This window comes from Syngnathus floridae, chromosome 4, assembly GCF_059516105.1.
Source record: "Syngnathus floridae isolate MCC-2025c chromosome 4, RoL_Sflo_1.0, whole genome shotgun sequence".
In the NCBI taxonomy this organism is placed as follows: Eukaryota; Metazoa; Chordata; class Actinopteri; order Syngnathiformes; family Syngnathidae; genus Syngnathus; species Syngnathus floridae.
In genome coordinates this window covers 16,115,573-16,131,481 of record NC_142416.1, presented here as the reverse complement: position 1 = coordinate 16,131,481, position 15,909 = coordinate 16,115,573, and the positions used below count along the sequence as shown (strand labels likewise).

At 39.8% G+C, this 15,909-nt stretch overlaps 1 protein-coding gene across 3 annotated transcripts in view; it reads right to left on the bottom strand.

Moving 5' to 3' along the window:
- The window catches only part of LOC148399448 (microtubule-associated serine/threonine-protein kinase 1-like), a 36,591-nt gene extending 21,705 nt beyond the window's left edge, over positions 1–14,886 (bottom strand). Inside the window, exons 1-2 of one of the 3 annotated variants that reach the window (XM_088372743.1) lie at positions 14,288–14,886; positions 6,900–6,931 (exon numbers count right to left, since the gene is read on the bottom strand). In XM_088372743.1, coding sequence (XP_088228869.1) covers positions 6,900–6,931; positions 14,288–14,326 — 71 coding nt within the window. In that variant the 5' untranslated portion in view covers positions 14,327–14,886. Of the gene's footprint in view, positions 1–4,017; positions 4,223–6,899; positions 6,932–14,287 lie in introns of those variants that run through there. The other 2 variants (XM_088372744.1, XM_088372746.1) reach the window with 2 other exon arrangements.
- Positions 14,887–15,909: the final 1,023 nt, after the last annotated feature.

The following is a 15,909-nucleotide window of genomic DNA, read 5'->3' as shown; positions in this document are numbered from 1 at the left end:
CCATTTTCTCAAAGATGCTATGCTCAAATTAAATTGCTGTTATTGTGATCCAAAAAATCAAAATGCTCTGATGGAAAAAAAAAAAAAGTCACAAAATACTTTGTATGAATTTGAAATAATTAAACAGATTTTGTCGCTTTGTATTACTCAATAATCTATCCTCACTTTAAAGTCAGAATTCTGGGAATAAAGTCAGAATTCTGAGAAAAAAGTCTGAATCCTGTCAACCTTTTTATTTCTTCTGGACATTCTTCTTTCCAAATGTGAGTCACTAGTTACTACAGCCCATGTTTTTGCACGTTCAGAAGAGGAAATACTTTAAATGACTGGACCTAACCGTCAAATTGAAAGTGGATTAACGTAGGAGCCCGAAAGGAAATGGAAAGTTAAGACACTAAGCTGATCGTCTGCTGACTCACAGAGCACAGAGGACACTACATACATCCGGACGGTTCAGCCATCGATCCATCCAGACACGCTTCCTGTCAGGTGACGTCTCTCGCTTTTTTTTTTTCTCTCTCGCTGCTTGGATCCTTTTAAAGATGAGTGCATGTTTACGGGTTTGGGATATGGAGCGGAAATGAAAATCATGAAATGGTACCCCCTTTAGAGGCTCTCTTGACTATCGGGCTACTCCCCAATCAATTCTTCTAATATGCAATATCCACAGCTATGGCTACAATTAGGGACAATTTCCTCATCAAATCCTGTGGAATCTATTCATCCATTTGGTTTAGAAATTTTTCAACAGCAAAAATAATAAATAAAAATATGTTATTAATAGCTGCACTGCACCTTCTGTGGATCTTTTTTCCCACTTCAAGTAAGTAACGATATATTAGAAAGTGCTCCTGTTATTCTAGTGACACCACAATGATAAACACTATGAAAGTCAATAATAAAATAAACCACAGTTTTGAACAGATTATTTTTTTGGAGGGATTTAGCTCTTATAGTAGGTCTCTGAAATGTGCAAGTGTACTTTATGAAGGGTCTGGCGCTGGTATAGCATTATGAAATGAAAATCAGTTTATTTACTTAACAATTAAAAAAAAAACTGACACGCAATAATTAAACACAGAAAGTGATAAATAGCAAGTTGCCAAAATTCCATGTTTGCGAATAATTAAGTCTCCGGGCTGACAGCAGCATCTGCATTGTGTAAAACTATCAAAAGAAAAACACTGGGCGTGATGCTCGGGGTCAACCTGAACACCAGTCAACAACAGATGGTGCTGTCATGGTACAAACAACACGAGCGGAAGACGGAAAGAAGTTTCCGTGTTTGATGCTGTGTTTGCCTACTTCGGTGCAGCTGATTTATTTTAACAGAGCGGCCATGCGATATATTGTACGCCATCATTTACATGCTGCTAAAGAAAGCTAAAGGCGTGATTTACAATGGCACTAATTGCGATTTAAAGAATATATCCGCTGGCTATTTCCATGTACCATACATAAACACTGACACGTAATAATATAAAATATTTAACATTTTTAACCAGTGTTTGCGCTCCGATTAGCCAGTTAATTAGCATTTCCCGCTAATGTCATCATCCTTTTTTTTTTTAATCAATATCAAAAGCCACGCTAGGTGATTTACCAGTATTTTCTATGGCACATTAACAATTAATATAACAAGACCTTTGTCTTTTTGAGTCAAGTTTCCCTTTAACCACTTGCCAGCGTAGCAAGACTGCCCTTTCACATACAACGTGAGCCCTGGTGAAGCCAATGGTGGCCATAAATCTTTTTGAACACCACCTGAGATCTCCTTTTGATATGGTGTCAACAAGCAAAGCCCCCACGGAACGGCAAGAAGATGGATTCAGCCAAACAAGCAGACAGAGTGAATGACTTAAAGGCTAACGTCCTGGCTACAGTTAACCTCGGTGCGCTTCTCTGAAATGTGGGCTGAGACATGGCCTGCGGCAGCGCCTTTTATCCCACCTCACTCTTGTCTTTTGTCCGATCTCTTATTCTCTCTCTCTCTCACTGTTGTTTGCTCTTTTTTTCCCTTCCTTTTAGCTAAGCCTGTTTGGCAGTGTGCATATAACATTATCCCGCCGCCGACCCGGGAAAACATCCTTATTACGCTCTTTAGGGACGAGAGAGTTAGCCTGAACTAAAATATCTGAGTGGCCATAAAATGGATTCAGATGTGATTTTTTTGTGTGTGTACAGACATTGGCGGGTGGCCTGGCGGTGAACCCTATTGACTGCGTTAATCGCCTTTTCAAGCAAGGTGACGAGACAATTTGGTCTCGCTCTTGGCAGATATGAGACTAGCCTGGAATTTATTGCACACACAAGCACAAAATGATGAGCAATAAGTGGAATACGCTAATAAAAAGCTTTATTCAGCAACATGAGACGCCATGGGATCTCTGGGTTCTCGTTTTTCCACTACCTTAATGTGTCTTATTCTCCCCCCCCTCGATTTTAGCATGCATCCCGACGCTTCCATTGTTGTTTCTGCTCCTCCATATTCCTGTCCCTGAAGTCCACCATCTGTCGCCCAGATTTCCATTACCTCTCTTCTCTTCTTCATGATGTGTTTACTAGAGTAGCTTAAGCAGCTCAACGGGAATATTATTCTTTTACACATTGAGCGGCCACAACTTTAGGTGCACCTAAGCACTGCATTTAAAAAAATACACTACAATACACCATGACTCAAATGTATTGTAACATAGAATTAGAAACACACAGATTTAATTCTGCTTTCATAATTCTTTAAATGATGTCATCAAGGTACATTTTCACAAAGTATCGTTCAACAGAGTGCTGCAAAAAAATCACCTCATGAAGCTTTTGTTTTGGAACGGATTAATGGAATGCCTATTCATTTCAATGGGTAATGGTGATTTAAGATACAAGTATTAAGGCACCAAAGTATTTTATGTACAATACATCGTATGCTGTGTTGTTCATTTAGAGTAAACATACTCAATTTATCCTCCTCAGATTTGGGGCCTCCCAAATTTTCAGCACATGTATACCCTGCTTAGATTTCACTGGTGTTCCTAATGCAGGTCCCCTTTGAGATTTTTGCCATTCCGCAACAAACACACAAAGTAGACCTCCTCCACATCATCCATGACAGAGGCGAGGAAATCGAAAGTCAGACGACAGATGGTGGACATGAACGACATAAAATAAAAGTCTCGAGCGGAGGAAAGGCAACAACAACAATAGAGGCACAGGGAGAAGAAAATAGCAAGTGGTGTCCAGAGAGCGGAAAGAGCCCGGATTGGTGCCAGCCAGACAGCACTCTCAGCACTGCACTGCCCACTATTGGCTCTCCACTACACAAGCACTCCCTGGACGCTCCCAATAATGCCTTTACTTCATAATGCGACCTACTGCTCTTTCTTTTTTTTTTTACACACACAAAGAGGCAAGTATAAGTTTGTCCATGCTACACATGTAAGATAATTTTACCTACTCGACACCTCCTTGACCTGTTTGCCCATTTTAGCCGCTGCCCTTGACCATCACAACTGTAAACAAGATTTGATCTTTGACCTTCAACCTAAATCACATTCCACTGCAACAAAAATGAAATCCAACCAAGATTAAATATCTCAAATGAAGGGTTGTGGTTGTCGTCTTTTTTTGGTGTGCATTTTATTTGCTTCAAGCATTTTTATCAAATGAATGGTTTTAAGTTTTGCATATATGAGCAGAAAATTATGAATCGGATCAATTGTTCAGCACACAAACACACACACACACACATGAATTATTATCTTTACATTATTATACATCTGTGTAATATTTCTCACACCAAGAGGTGTGCAACTGGGCATGATAACACAACAAAAGCACTCACGGGGCATACACACCATATTGCTGAAGCTAAATGGAGACAGCTGTGAGACAGCACGATTGTTGGCAGGGACAATGGAAATATCACCCGAAAATAAAACACGCACACGCACGCACATGCACACACAGTTCAAGCAGCAAGCTAAATGCTAATGAGAGCGGAGGAGCAAACGGAAGCATCGTTACCTTTTTGTGCGTCGAAACATGTCGCTAGCAGCAGAGGCTGTGTTGGCAGGTGAACATGAGCGGAGATGAGTCTCCACACACACAGAGCGCAGTCAAGAGGCAACCGCTAACATGCCAGTTGAACACACACACACATCACAAGTGGAAGATTCAGGCAAGAGACAAGAGTTAAAAGCGCGAGGGCTGCATCCCCTGGATTGTGTGTGCCAAGCCGGGAAGAGATGCGCAAGGGAGGGGTGGGTGAAAGAGGGGGGGAGCACAAATCGACAGACGGAGAAGAGAGAGAGAGAATCGAAAAGATGAGAGGGCGAGACACGGGATGCGAGAGGGAGGCGGTGGAGACATGACGGAGCAGCCGAGCGGAGACTAATTTGAGGAGAGACAGCGCGGGGCGGAAAGAAGGGAGGGGGGCATGGGGGTTTAATGGGGGCGCATGTGTTATTTTGCACAATTTGACTTGCTGGCAAAAGAAAAACCGACTGGCACGTTTGGTTTTTTTTTGAAAGTATGAGTCAATCTTCTTACTGCTTTTCAACAAGATGAACTGGACTGGAATTTTTGTCAATATGAATAAATTCTAAATTTAACAATTCATTTCATGCAGCAATCACAGCCTGAAGTATTGCTATTATTCACTACTGGGCTCTTGAAGTCTAATTTCGTTCTTTGACCATGCTCAAAACTTAAAACACTGGCATATGAAATCATTTTTCCTCATTTACACATGAATGGAAATTCAAATAATCATTACCACGCCCCCCCCAAAAATATTCCTTACTACTGATTACAGTTTCACTTGTTTCTGTCCATATGCAAAGCACTTTATCACTGTTGATTTCAAGTAAGTATACATAATATATACGTATATATTATGTATATACACTATATACATATACACTCACTTTGTAATTCCTACTGGTTCAAAGAAAATAATCTTCTACGAATAATTCACCAGTACAATATCAGATTGGATGAATTCTCGTCATGTCGTACATGTCACAGGCACAGCTCAGCAGTGTGCCACTCAGGGAGGCATTATCATTGTGTGACAGTGTGTACACACACATATACACACACGCACGCACACAACACACACAACGCTGCCTCCCCCCTTTCAAGCTTAAACAAACCCAGCAAACGTTAAAGCTGACGCGAGGCGACAGTTACACAGTGGTGCCGAGTGGACTAATTGAATAATGGATGTCGTCTCCAATGTAGGAATGGATAAAATATACATGGTGGAGAATAGATGGAGGTTGTCATATCCAAATGTGGGCGCCGTGATATGATAAAGATGGAATTTTTCATAGAGTCAATAATTGCTTATCTGTGGCTAACTCGCTCATAAAGAGACACTTGAGCTTCACCCCGGGATGACCCCAAGTAAGCTTTTTCTCCCTTATCTCCCACTGTGACATATGTTGCAAGTCAAAGGCCACGGACAAAACCAAGGACACGCGTGTGCAGAGGTGCAACAATCAGGCCGTAAAAGTGAAGAGTGGTCGTAATTACTCAAACATTGAGATGCACAGTGTGTGCGTCGACCACCTCTGCCCTCAAGGTGTACGCAGAATACTGAGACAATTAAATAAGACACACACGCACATAACATATTTAGCTAAACATTCAATCTTCAATTGCTTCTACAGTTTATATGATAAGCATACGGATAACAAGGCAGCAGTAATAAAATGTATTCATGGCTGCGGGCTGCAACAATTTCAAGACAGATTTAATTGATTTCCACACCCCAAATGATAAGCATATTCAGGGGATTTAGCACTCCCCCTCCCCATACCCCCCCCCCCCTTTTGTTTTTCAACTCAGCTTTTTTAGCAGACAAAAGACATGCAGTCAATTTGGTTTAAATTTTGGAGGCTGCAATCTAGCAGCGGGGAACTCAAATTTGTCTCTCAGTGTGACACAAAGGATTTCAGCACCATGGATAGGGACACATGCACATTTTCTGTCCAATATCAATCTGTTATGGAATGGCTGGTTGACTTTTGATTTGGTGGAATTTAGATTCAATTGTCCCATTGGAAAATATGTCAATTTAATGTCTTCTCAGGACAAAGCGTCCCTCTCATAAAATTCATTTTCATTATACAGGCAATTTTTTAAGTAATGTTTTCAAAATTTGAATTGTCCCACAAGTATTAAAAAATACAAAACGATTAAAATTTAGAGCTGAAATAAATCCACCAATCAAACTATTAACTGGTCCAAAAATATGCAAAAAAAAGAGAATAAAACTTGGAATTCACATGACGAAATCCACCTGTGATCCTGCTTTGCAAAGCTGTCGTAGAATGTTAATCTCCGGCTTTAAATGTGACATTTAGAGGGCGAGTTTGTTAATCCTTTCATTAAAAAAAAAAAAAAAGTGTGCGCTGCAATAAAACATGTCTCCCTTGCTTCCGCAATTTCAACATGATGGCTCTGTTTCTCAATTTGGCTCTAAAAGATTAGCCATCATTATAAAGGTGTTTGTGGAGTTTCAATAATTGAGAGATTTAAACATCAGAAATGTCATATGCTTATTAGTAATTCACTCAGATATGAAATTAAATGCAGATATTTATAAATTAAACAATTAGGTATACAAAATGACCAACAGAGAGAATAATGAACAGCTCTTAAGATTCAAATTACACTTCAGGGGCCCCCCCACGAGTGGTTAAGGGTCCTTGTGCTCCGTCTCTCGATGACATCTAAATAAAGCAGTGAGTTCTGCCTCCTTCATTTCTATTTGCTCCAATTGCCACAGTTGCATTCAGAAAAACACCCATGCAATGCATAAGATGGCAAATGATATCTAATAATAGGCAGCATCATGTTGTGCAATTATAAAAATAACATTTAATACAAAAAGAGCATACCTGCTACTTTTCCGTGGCAGTGGAAGATCCTTCTGGCAACAAAGAAAAAGATGACTGTTAGATTTCTCAAAACACAATAATCCGTGTGTACTGTTACCGTAGATAAAATGCTACTGGCGACTATTGGCTTGATTGAAACTTGAAATGTGCTAATGAGCTCATAAAAAAAGGGCATTAATTTATTCAAAGAGAGCAGTAGCTAATTTACAGACTGAAGTGGGCTCAAGCAATTATACCCACATAATTACCATACCTTACAGTCTGATATTTAACTTTTTGAAAGATGAGAGGGTTTCTAATTTGAATTATTTTTTACACGAGGGCCTTCATCCTCTCATGACTGCATAGAGAAAAATCTTTCACAAATGGGCTTTTGTGTCTTGCACATTTTTTTTTTAGATATTTTTGATTTTATTTGTAAAGTTGCTAATGAGTTGCAAAAGTCAATCAAAGTCAACCTAGAAAAGGTTGCGCAATACAGATTTCACCATGCATTGTAATTTACAGCTATGAGGTTTCAGAAATAAATTACACCTGTTTCTGAACCAAACCCTTGAATCATAAATATTAACATATTATTATTATATTAATAATCAAGGGCAGATTTTGATCATCTCAGAAGGTTTACTTACATTCCTGATTAAAAAATGTATAGAAATTTGTTGACCTGAAAGTGAATTGCAATATAATGCCAGTCTCAAAAATTCTTGAAGAAATTGTAGCACAGTGGATCAAAAATCCACTTTTTTTTTTTTAGTTGGAAAGGTTTTGGAATGATCCATCCTGCTCTACTTTTTCTACATCAGGCAAGTGAGCAGGGGTGTGTAGATTTTTTCATCCACTGTAGGGGGCAACCTGCACTCACTATACAGTCAAACAAAATCACTATAAAATGGCAAACTTACAAAACAGAGGTTGTGATTTTGAACTCTAGTTTTGGACATTGTATTTCACCTCTGATCAGATTTATATAAAAAATCTACATATATTTTCAGACAAAGACTATTGGCGATATAAACAGATCAGGACATCCAATCAAAGTAAACTCATCTCGGTTGAGAGCCGTAATGTTGCCTATGAATCAGCCACGGCCAGGTTTGTGATTAGGCCGCTAATCCAATGAGCGGCGCAACAGCCGATCTCGTCAATGCTCGGGGGCTTTCTGAGTGACAGGAAACGGCAGGTCGAGTGAAGCAAAAGTCAATTTTAAAACGGTTTCTGCTCATTTTATGACGACGGGACACAGCAGCGAGGACACTGATGTGATTAAGATCAAGTGGGACGCACCCTCTCCGCTGTGCTCGTTGCGCCATCCATTGCCAATTTGAGTCTATTAGACTCCATGTTGGAGAGATCGGCTTACATATCTCTTGTCAGATTAGTCTGTTCAAACTAACAACGTTAAGGTCAGATGTTGAAAATCAACAACTGCTAGACAACTAATGACGTCCCAAAAGGAAATACTCTTCTGTCTAATCATTTGAGTTGCCCTCAATTCATTTCCCTCGCCTGCGTCGGACTCTTTGTAATATAAACATAAGCGTCCTAAAAACGGCAACAAAGGCGAGTTGATGAAACGAGACTTGACAGCTGGAGCTTTCACATCAAAACAATCTTACCATGCGCCTGCAAAATCAAACACGACCAGTTTGAGTTTGGCATCCACCCACCCCCTACTCCTTGATCTTAAATAACAGCAGTGGAAAAGGGTCATTAATAAACATTGCAATCAGAAATCATTCGTACCGCTAATCCAGAGAAAAGACAATAAAACAAGTAAAAAAAAAATGTGAATGTAAAATTGAATCCAGTCCTTTTGAATTGCATTATTTATAATTAATGAATATATACCGTATTTTCCGCACTATAAGGCGCACCGGATTATAAGGCACACCTTCAATGAATGGCCCATTTTAAAACTTTGTCCATATATAAGGCGCACCGGATTATAATGCGCACCTTCAATGGATGGTCCATTTTAAAATTTTGTCCAGATATGTACATTTGGCCCGCGGGCCGGACTTTGGACACGCCTGCTGTAGTGGCTCAATATTGGTCCATATATAAGGCGCACCTGATTATAAGGCGCACTGTCGGCTTTTGAGAAAATTGGAGGTTTTTAGGTGCGCCTTATAGTGCGGAAAATACGGTAGGTACAATTTCTGAGCAAATTTAATTCCAGGTCAACGTCAACAATTAGGTTAGACTTTGGAACAATTTCACTGATGTAAAGTTGTGCTTAGCAGAACACAGTCAATTCTTTTCTACCTAGTGATTTTCTCTCCATCAATTATATTGAAAGTCTGACTCCATTAAAGAAAAAAAAATTGAATCTACTCAAATAATTAACAAAGGCTTGTCTATCAGCCTGAAAGCTCGTGGACAGAAAAAGCCTCAATTAGGTTGACGTCAAAAGATCAATATGTAGATATTTGACCTTCAGCGGCATTAGTATGGCATAGTCTTATATAAAGCAAAGGCCGCAAAACATTCGATATTATATAGTAACATTATATTACATGTCTGACATGTTCTTTCAAGGAACAATATAAAGTATCACAGCTTCAAAATCACTTATTAATGTTACGGAACACACCTGAATACATACAAGTCAATCGATCTTAAATTTGACTTTAAATATTGAAATCTTTCCGAGCCGGTAATCTGTTGTGAGCTTTCGTGATGAGAGCCGGGATGTCGGTACCTGTCTGATGGTGCTCTTGTGGGATTGTGATCACTTATTTTTTTTAATGAGAATGACTTCACCCATCACGGGGCGCTTTTCCTGGGATGGCTAATGAATTACATCATCAAGAGGAAGTAAGCTTGGCCAGAGTGACTCAGAGGAACATGTGCTAACGTGTGTGTGTTCCGATACGGGGTGTGGCAAGGGGTAGCTAATGGCTAAAAACCCGACACCTGCTCCCTCTTTATGTGTGCCCAGTCGGAGGCGACTGGACGTGATGTATCCATCTTGTTTTGTTCTCATTTCAGGTCAAAGGACTATGACAACCTTGGCAAGTCCAAGTACTGTAAATTTATCTTTTCGTGTAGTGAACAAACAGGGAGGGGGGTGCGCAATATTTTTCTTTATTTTGTAATATTTTTGTCTATTTGTTGTCTAATATTTTGTATATTTTGTTTAGCTTAAACTTTTTTTATTCTCCAATTTTTATTGGATTTTTCCCAAAAAAATATATCAATATTTTGGGTATTTTCATTTCACTTTTTCTTAATTTTGTATTCATTATTTTGTGTCATTAAATATTTACCCCTAATATTTTTAAATGTCTGAATATTTTTAAGTATATTTAAAGTAATGTTTATATTAGAAGTAAGATATAATAATATTGATAAATAATTAATATATTTCTGCTTTTTATTTTAAGATATAATATTGTAAATTATATTTTGGAGCATTTGGCTTATTTTGACTTGTGCTTCTGCTGTTTGAAAATTATATCTCTCATGTTGACAAAACAATCGAGACATTTTGTGCGTGATTTTTCAGGCAGAGTCAACGATGCACGCACGCAGTGACATCTTTGGGAAAATGAATGCATTATGCATCCGTGCAACAACTACAAATAATTAATTTGCTTTTCGGTCACCTTGCTATGTTCCAAGAGGACCCTTTAAAAACATTGAAATATTTAACTTGTTCTCCTTAACAGATAACAGAAGGCTGAAGCCTGTGTTTTTTACTCGGTTTATATTAACCCAAAAAAGGGAAAGAACACGAACTGGAATCTGGAGTGAAGAAAAAAAAGCAATTGTGTCGGCGCTCTGGGCGGAATCAAAGCTTCTGTTCTGTTTCTGCTGCCAAAAAAAGTGACAGCTGATTGCAAGGCAAATGTCACACTGTGTATTTTTCACTTGAATGGTCCACCAGACTTCAAGACTTCAACTTTACAGCTTTGTCTCTTCTCAGAGCCTTGTGAGGATGCTCGACCTTCACATTTATTACCTCCCCGTTGGATTCATTTTTAAATACAACCCCAGATGTTATTTTACCATTTTCGGGGTTACACAGGTTGTTTCTGGATTGCTAGCAGCTTTCTTATTTTTAATCTGTCGTCAGTCTCTAATACATCTAATAGATTTTGGAATGCACGAGAAAGCGACCAACGGAAACAATGTCTCCATACAGACGACGTCCGAGTGTTGTTTACAGCCCGTCTCGATGAAGCGGAACAAAGCAGTGAGTGACAGAAGTGAGCTAGCTGTCACTTCTGGAGTGACTCTTATCCCCATGTGCTTAGCATATTGAAAACAGGCACAGTGCCCAGAACAAAATATTGGACAAATTATTCTCAGTGTGTGTCGGGTGTTCTCCATAACGCTGATGGCGCACAGGGTGATTTGCGACCAGAGCAGTGTATTAAGCGAGTTCCTGACACCTAGCGTAACTGATGGCCCAATAACCTTCACTTCTGTAGCTGTGATGGAAATGTCTCATTTCAATACTAAAGAATTCAAATATCCTCTTAAAGGAGGAAAATAAAATAGTCAAGCCACAAACCACACAGGAGAAGTTAGTCCGAAAAAGCCTACACAGACAATCAGAATTCAATAATTCAAGTCAGCGATTGTCGAATGTCACTGAAAGGTTATCCTGAGGGATTATTCTGTGGCTGGTGGTAACGTGAGCGTGCCTACTTGGCGCTGACGTATTTCTGCACGTTCAGTTTATTCCTCGAAATTACGTTAGCGCCATCGTAAACCGAGAAGCGCCCCCGTACTGACTCGTTAGGCAGGACCAGGTGTGATAAAAACCACTTTATGGAAGCGATATGTGAAACATAACCCTGAAATCAAAATTCTACACATCTGCGCCCTCCCCAGTTCCTCAAGTGAACATTGACCCACACTCAAAAAGGATCCTGATATTGTAACAAGCACTTAAATGGGGTCTGCAGGAGCCCACGGCTACACTTGCCTTCTTCTCTCCCACCGCCTTCATCTAAGCCTCGAGGCTTTTTAGGGCACCCCTCTGCTTCCTCCCTGAGGGTACACGGTGCTCTTAGGCCACCATTAGTCCTGCTAATGGGCCTGACAACTGTGCCACATCCTCAACATTTAGACCTCCTCTGTCTCCGATATTGATATCGACCACTTCAGTGGGAAGCGGAGAGTGTTGGGGGGAGGTAATGGGTCGATTTCATATTGTACATATGGACATCGACACACTCACACCGTCAAAGTACAGTCAAACTGAGTGAGTAGGTGCACCAGCTCATTAAACCAAAAAAAATAAAGTTCGACTTGAGTAGAGTCACAATTAAAAGGGAGAAAGGAAAATGATAAAATTGTTATACTTGAGAAATTACAACTATTCTCAAAAATACAAATCTGCCTTAACTGTCATATTAAATGATTACATTTTTTGGGTGAAAATTCTGAGATTATCCTTATAATAATAATATCGTATATTTCAACATACCAGTGTAATGCTACAATTTAAAGTGTGGCTTCTACATTTCAATGATGTTGTGAGCATTTGGTGTGTATAGTTCCTCGGCTGCCCACATCCTTGAAATGTATTCAAAACCCGATTATTATCTTCCTGCAATAACGATTCTGCGGTTGTATGATGGCTTTAATGTGCATGTCTAACATTTCCCCGCATCCTACGATAAGAGAGATGCAAATCGAGCAAATTTCAAACAAGAGATATGCATGAGCCAACGTCATTATTTAGTACATTTTGTGTTCTTTAATCCAACCTACAGTCAGACCCAGTAATTACCAACTGGGCGGATAGTCGTCCAATTGGGCACGTCTATATTTCATAAATGATGAGTAGCCTTGTGAAGCAGATGGCAAGATGAGCAGCCGAGTGCTTTAATTGTAAATTAATACACGTTGAGGCAGCTAAGTGGCAGTCGGTAGTTGTGCACTGAGGGCCTGTGCTGCTTTACTCGAGTCATTTCACGGCTAGAAAAACCTTGACGGAATCTCACCCCTGATGTTTGCTGCCAGCCATCGGTGTACGAGATATCGACTAACCTACTTCGTTCGCGAGATGTGGACTAAGCTGCTTTTAGCGCTCAAGGCTCAAGTCAGCTTAATGTACATCTGAAACCCGTACCAGAGTTTTGTCATCCACTCTGCCCGACAGAGCTGCCTTCAGTCACAACTTGAGAAATGAATGAATTGATCTCAATTGTAAACAAGGGTGGCCATTTTGGTGTGTGGTATGAAGCGGTTAAAGCTATTTGGTTGGATTAGATAATTGCAATGTGTACTAATGTGATAAGATAAAGCTACAGCACAACGGTACATTAGACCTATTTTTGTCTCCTTCATTACTTTTGTGATTAAGGGTTATAAATAAACTTGTTCTGCCAAAGGTGACTTCTGCAGAAAAAAAAAATCAATGAGCATAGTGGTTAAGGTTATATAGAGAACAAAAAAATGGGAACCAATCTAATAGCCCAACGATGGCATTGTGGCTAACAAGTAAAATAGGCTTCTTTCTGATATATCATTATTTAATGTGTCAATGGTTAGCTAAAACTATGCTACATGCTAACTAACTTCCACACAAATACTTTACAACTTCCCTTTTTTTTAAAAATCTATTTGCATTGTTCTTGTTCGGTTCAGTTGTTCGTAGAATGTGACAAAGCAGTGAAATTGACTCATTGCTTTAATATATTTTTTACATGCCAGTGTAGGCGACGTTGTAGAAGTATTTTAATTAGCTGCATAAATGCTTTTAGTGGTGGCTAGAAGCAAGTTGACTGTGTGAACTCAATGTGATTGGCTAAAACGGTGTACCACCTGCAATTACCAATAATCGACCCAAATTTCAGCATTTTGCTTCCCTTCCCGTCAGAGTCAATGATTGACAATGGCAATATGGTTATGCTGTATTGTTCACCTTACATGTTTTAAAAAAAAATGGGAATCACATGGAAAATTGCCACATACACTGATTTACACAACACCAAATACCTATGAGCAGTCAATCTTAACTCTGTATAAAAGCTATATTATACAGTGCAGGGTAAAAGAAGCTACTCAGTGGGAATCTGATGTCAATTGTGCATCAATATGACATCAAACCTGAATGCTGGATGTCAATTTAAATCAGATACCCACTGGGTAGTTTGAGCCATGTTAAAATAAACAAAAAATACAAATTCAGATAAATAGGCTGTTTCTGTGATACCAATGTATCTGTACACTTATGTAAAGGACTAACAATAAGTGGACAATAAATTGGACAAAATCTAAGAATTGCTGGTGTTCTTGGTTTTTAGCTTGCAAAGTAGGCTGGCTACAAGACTCTTATTGTGTGGGTTGTTTTAAAAAAAAACTGAATTTAATAAAGTACAAAAAATGACATTGTTAAACATGAACTAACAAAGAATAGTTCCTACCTGGAGCCTTCTTCTTCGAATGATGCCAGAGTCGTCCATGGTGATACCTCTTGGAGGGTGTCTCGGCCCCCTGTAGTTCTTTTTCCTAAACGAGTTCGCAAGACGACGCCACGATGTCACGTGACTCCCCCCAGCACGCGCCGCGAGTCAATTTAGCTAAAAAATCAAAGCCAGTGTGGACATCGTTCACCGGCAATATAAATAAATTCCACGATGACAACGAATATCACTGGTAAGAATCAATACACTACAAATCTAACGCATGGAAGTAAAAAAAATAAAAATAAAGCCTCTGCGGTGTCGGGTCCAGAAATCCACGATAGTGACACCGCGCAGGAGTTCCGTGAACGCAACACCATATCATCACGCCCGATTAACTGCACATCAATGTAAACACGCAAATAAAGGCAACGCCGTTGCGGCAGCTTTCAGATCCACACGAAAGCACCATTCACGCAAAAGGGATGTGTCCGAGCGCCCCTCACACGCACGCGGCTTCGTGTCATTGTGTTCCTCCCTTTCCACTGCCTCTTCTACTCCATCCTCAGCTCCGCCACAACAACCGCTTCCTACTACCCGGTGACGTTGACCCACCCCTCAGAGACCAGACGCTCCGCACTGACGATCCGGGAGGGAGGGGCGGGGATCCGATGGAGCTCAGTTCACACATGGGACCCCTTACGGCCCCGCCCCTCTCCGGCAAAGTGGCTGAGCAAAGAATGTGGATCGATTCGATGCAATATTTGTGAGCACGAGCCATCGATCTAAAAGGAAATGAACTAAAGTCTAATGGAGCTTGCAGCACCTTATCGTTTTTGCGCCACGGGAAAAGAACCAAAACCAAACTTGAGCTGTAAGCAGCTTAAAGGGCCCTCATAACTCTCCCAATTTGGGGTATTGGCTCATAGGACCATAACTCTCTAAAACACAGGTGTCAAACTGAAGGCCCGGGGGCCAGATACGGCCCGCCATATCATTCTATGTGGCCCGCGAAGACAAATTGTGCATAGTGTCATTACTAGAATTGCAAATTGTCTTCACTTTTAATATATTTTTTAAATATTTGACCAGTCTTTACTCATCTGATTTAAAAACGCGTTATTTGTCAGTTTGTTTTGTAGCTTTTACTGTATATAATATGAGGTGCTCATACATTTATTTGGGTTGACAGTCATAATGGCCCTCCGAAAGAAGCTAATACTACAATGCGGCCCGTGAAAAAAATTAGTTTGACACCTCTGCTCTAAAATCTAAAAGGTTTTTGCCAGACGTGATGTTTGCGCAAGAGTTTTCACGCAGGTTTAGACCCTTAAAATTGGCATCATTTTCCATTGCAAATGGCATATTGCCATAGCAACAGCTTGCAAAGAAATAAAATGATTTCAATAACTTTTCATCTTAACACCCCCAAGTTTGAAGACGATCAGGGTGTGTTGACTTTTTATATCCACAGTATATACAAAATTATTCATCTGAATAAAACATGATAAATACACCAATCCTGGTTTACTCTAATCACTGTCACAGAGGATCATTTGCAGGAAGTATTACGTCTGCCTTGAGTCAGTGCCCAACTGTTAATGACCAAGCTTTTGAAACATTGTGCCATCATGGTGATTTAA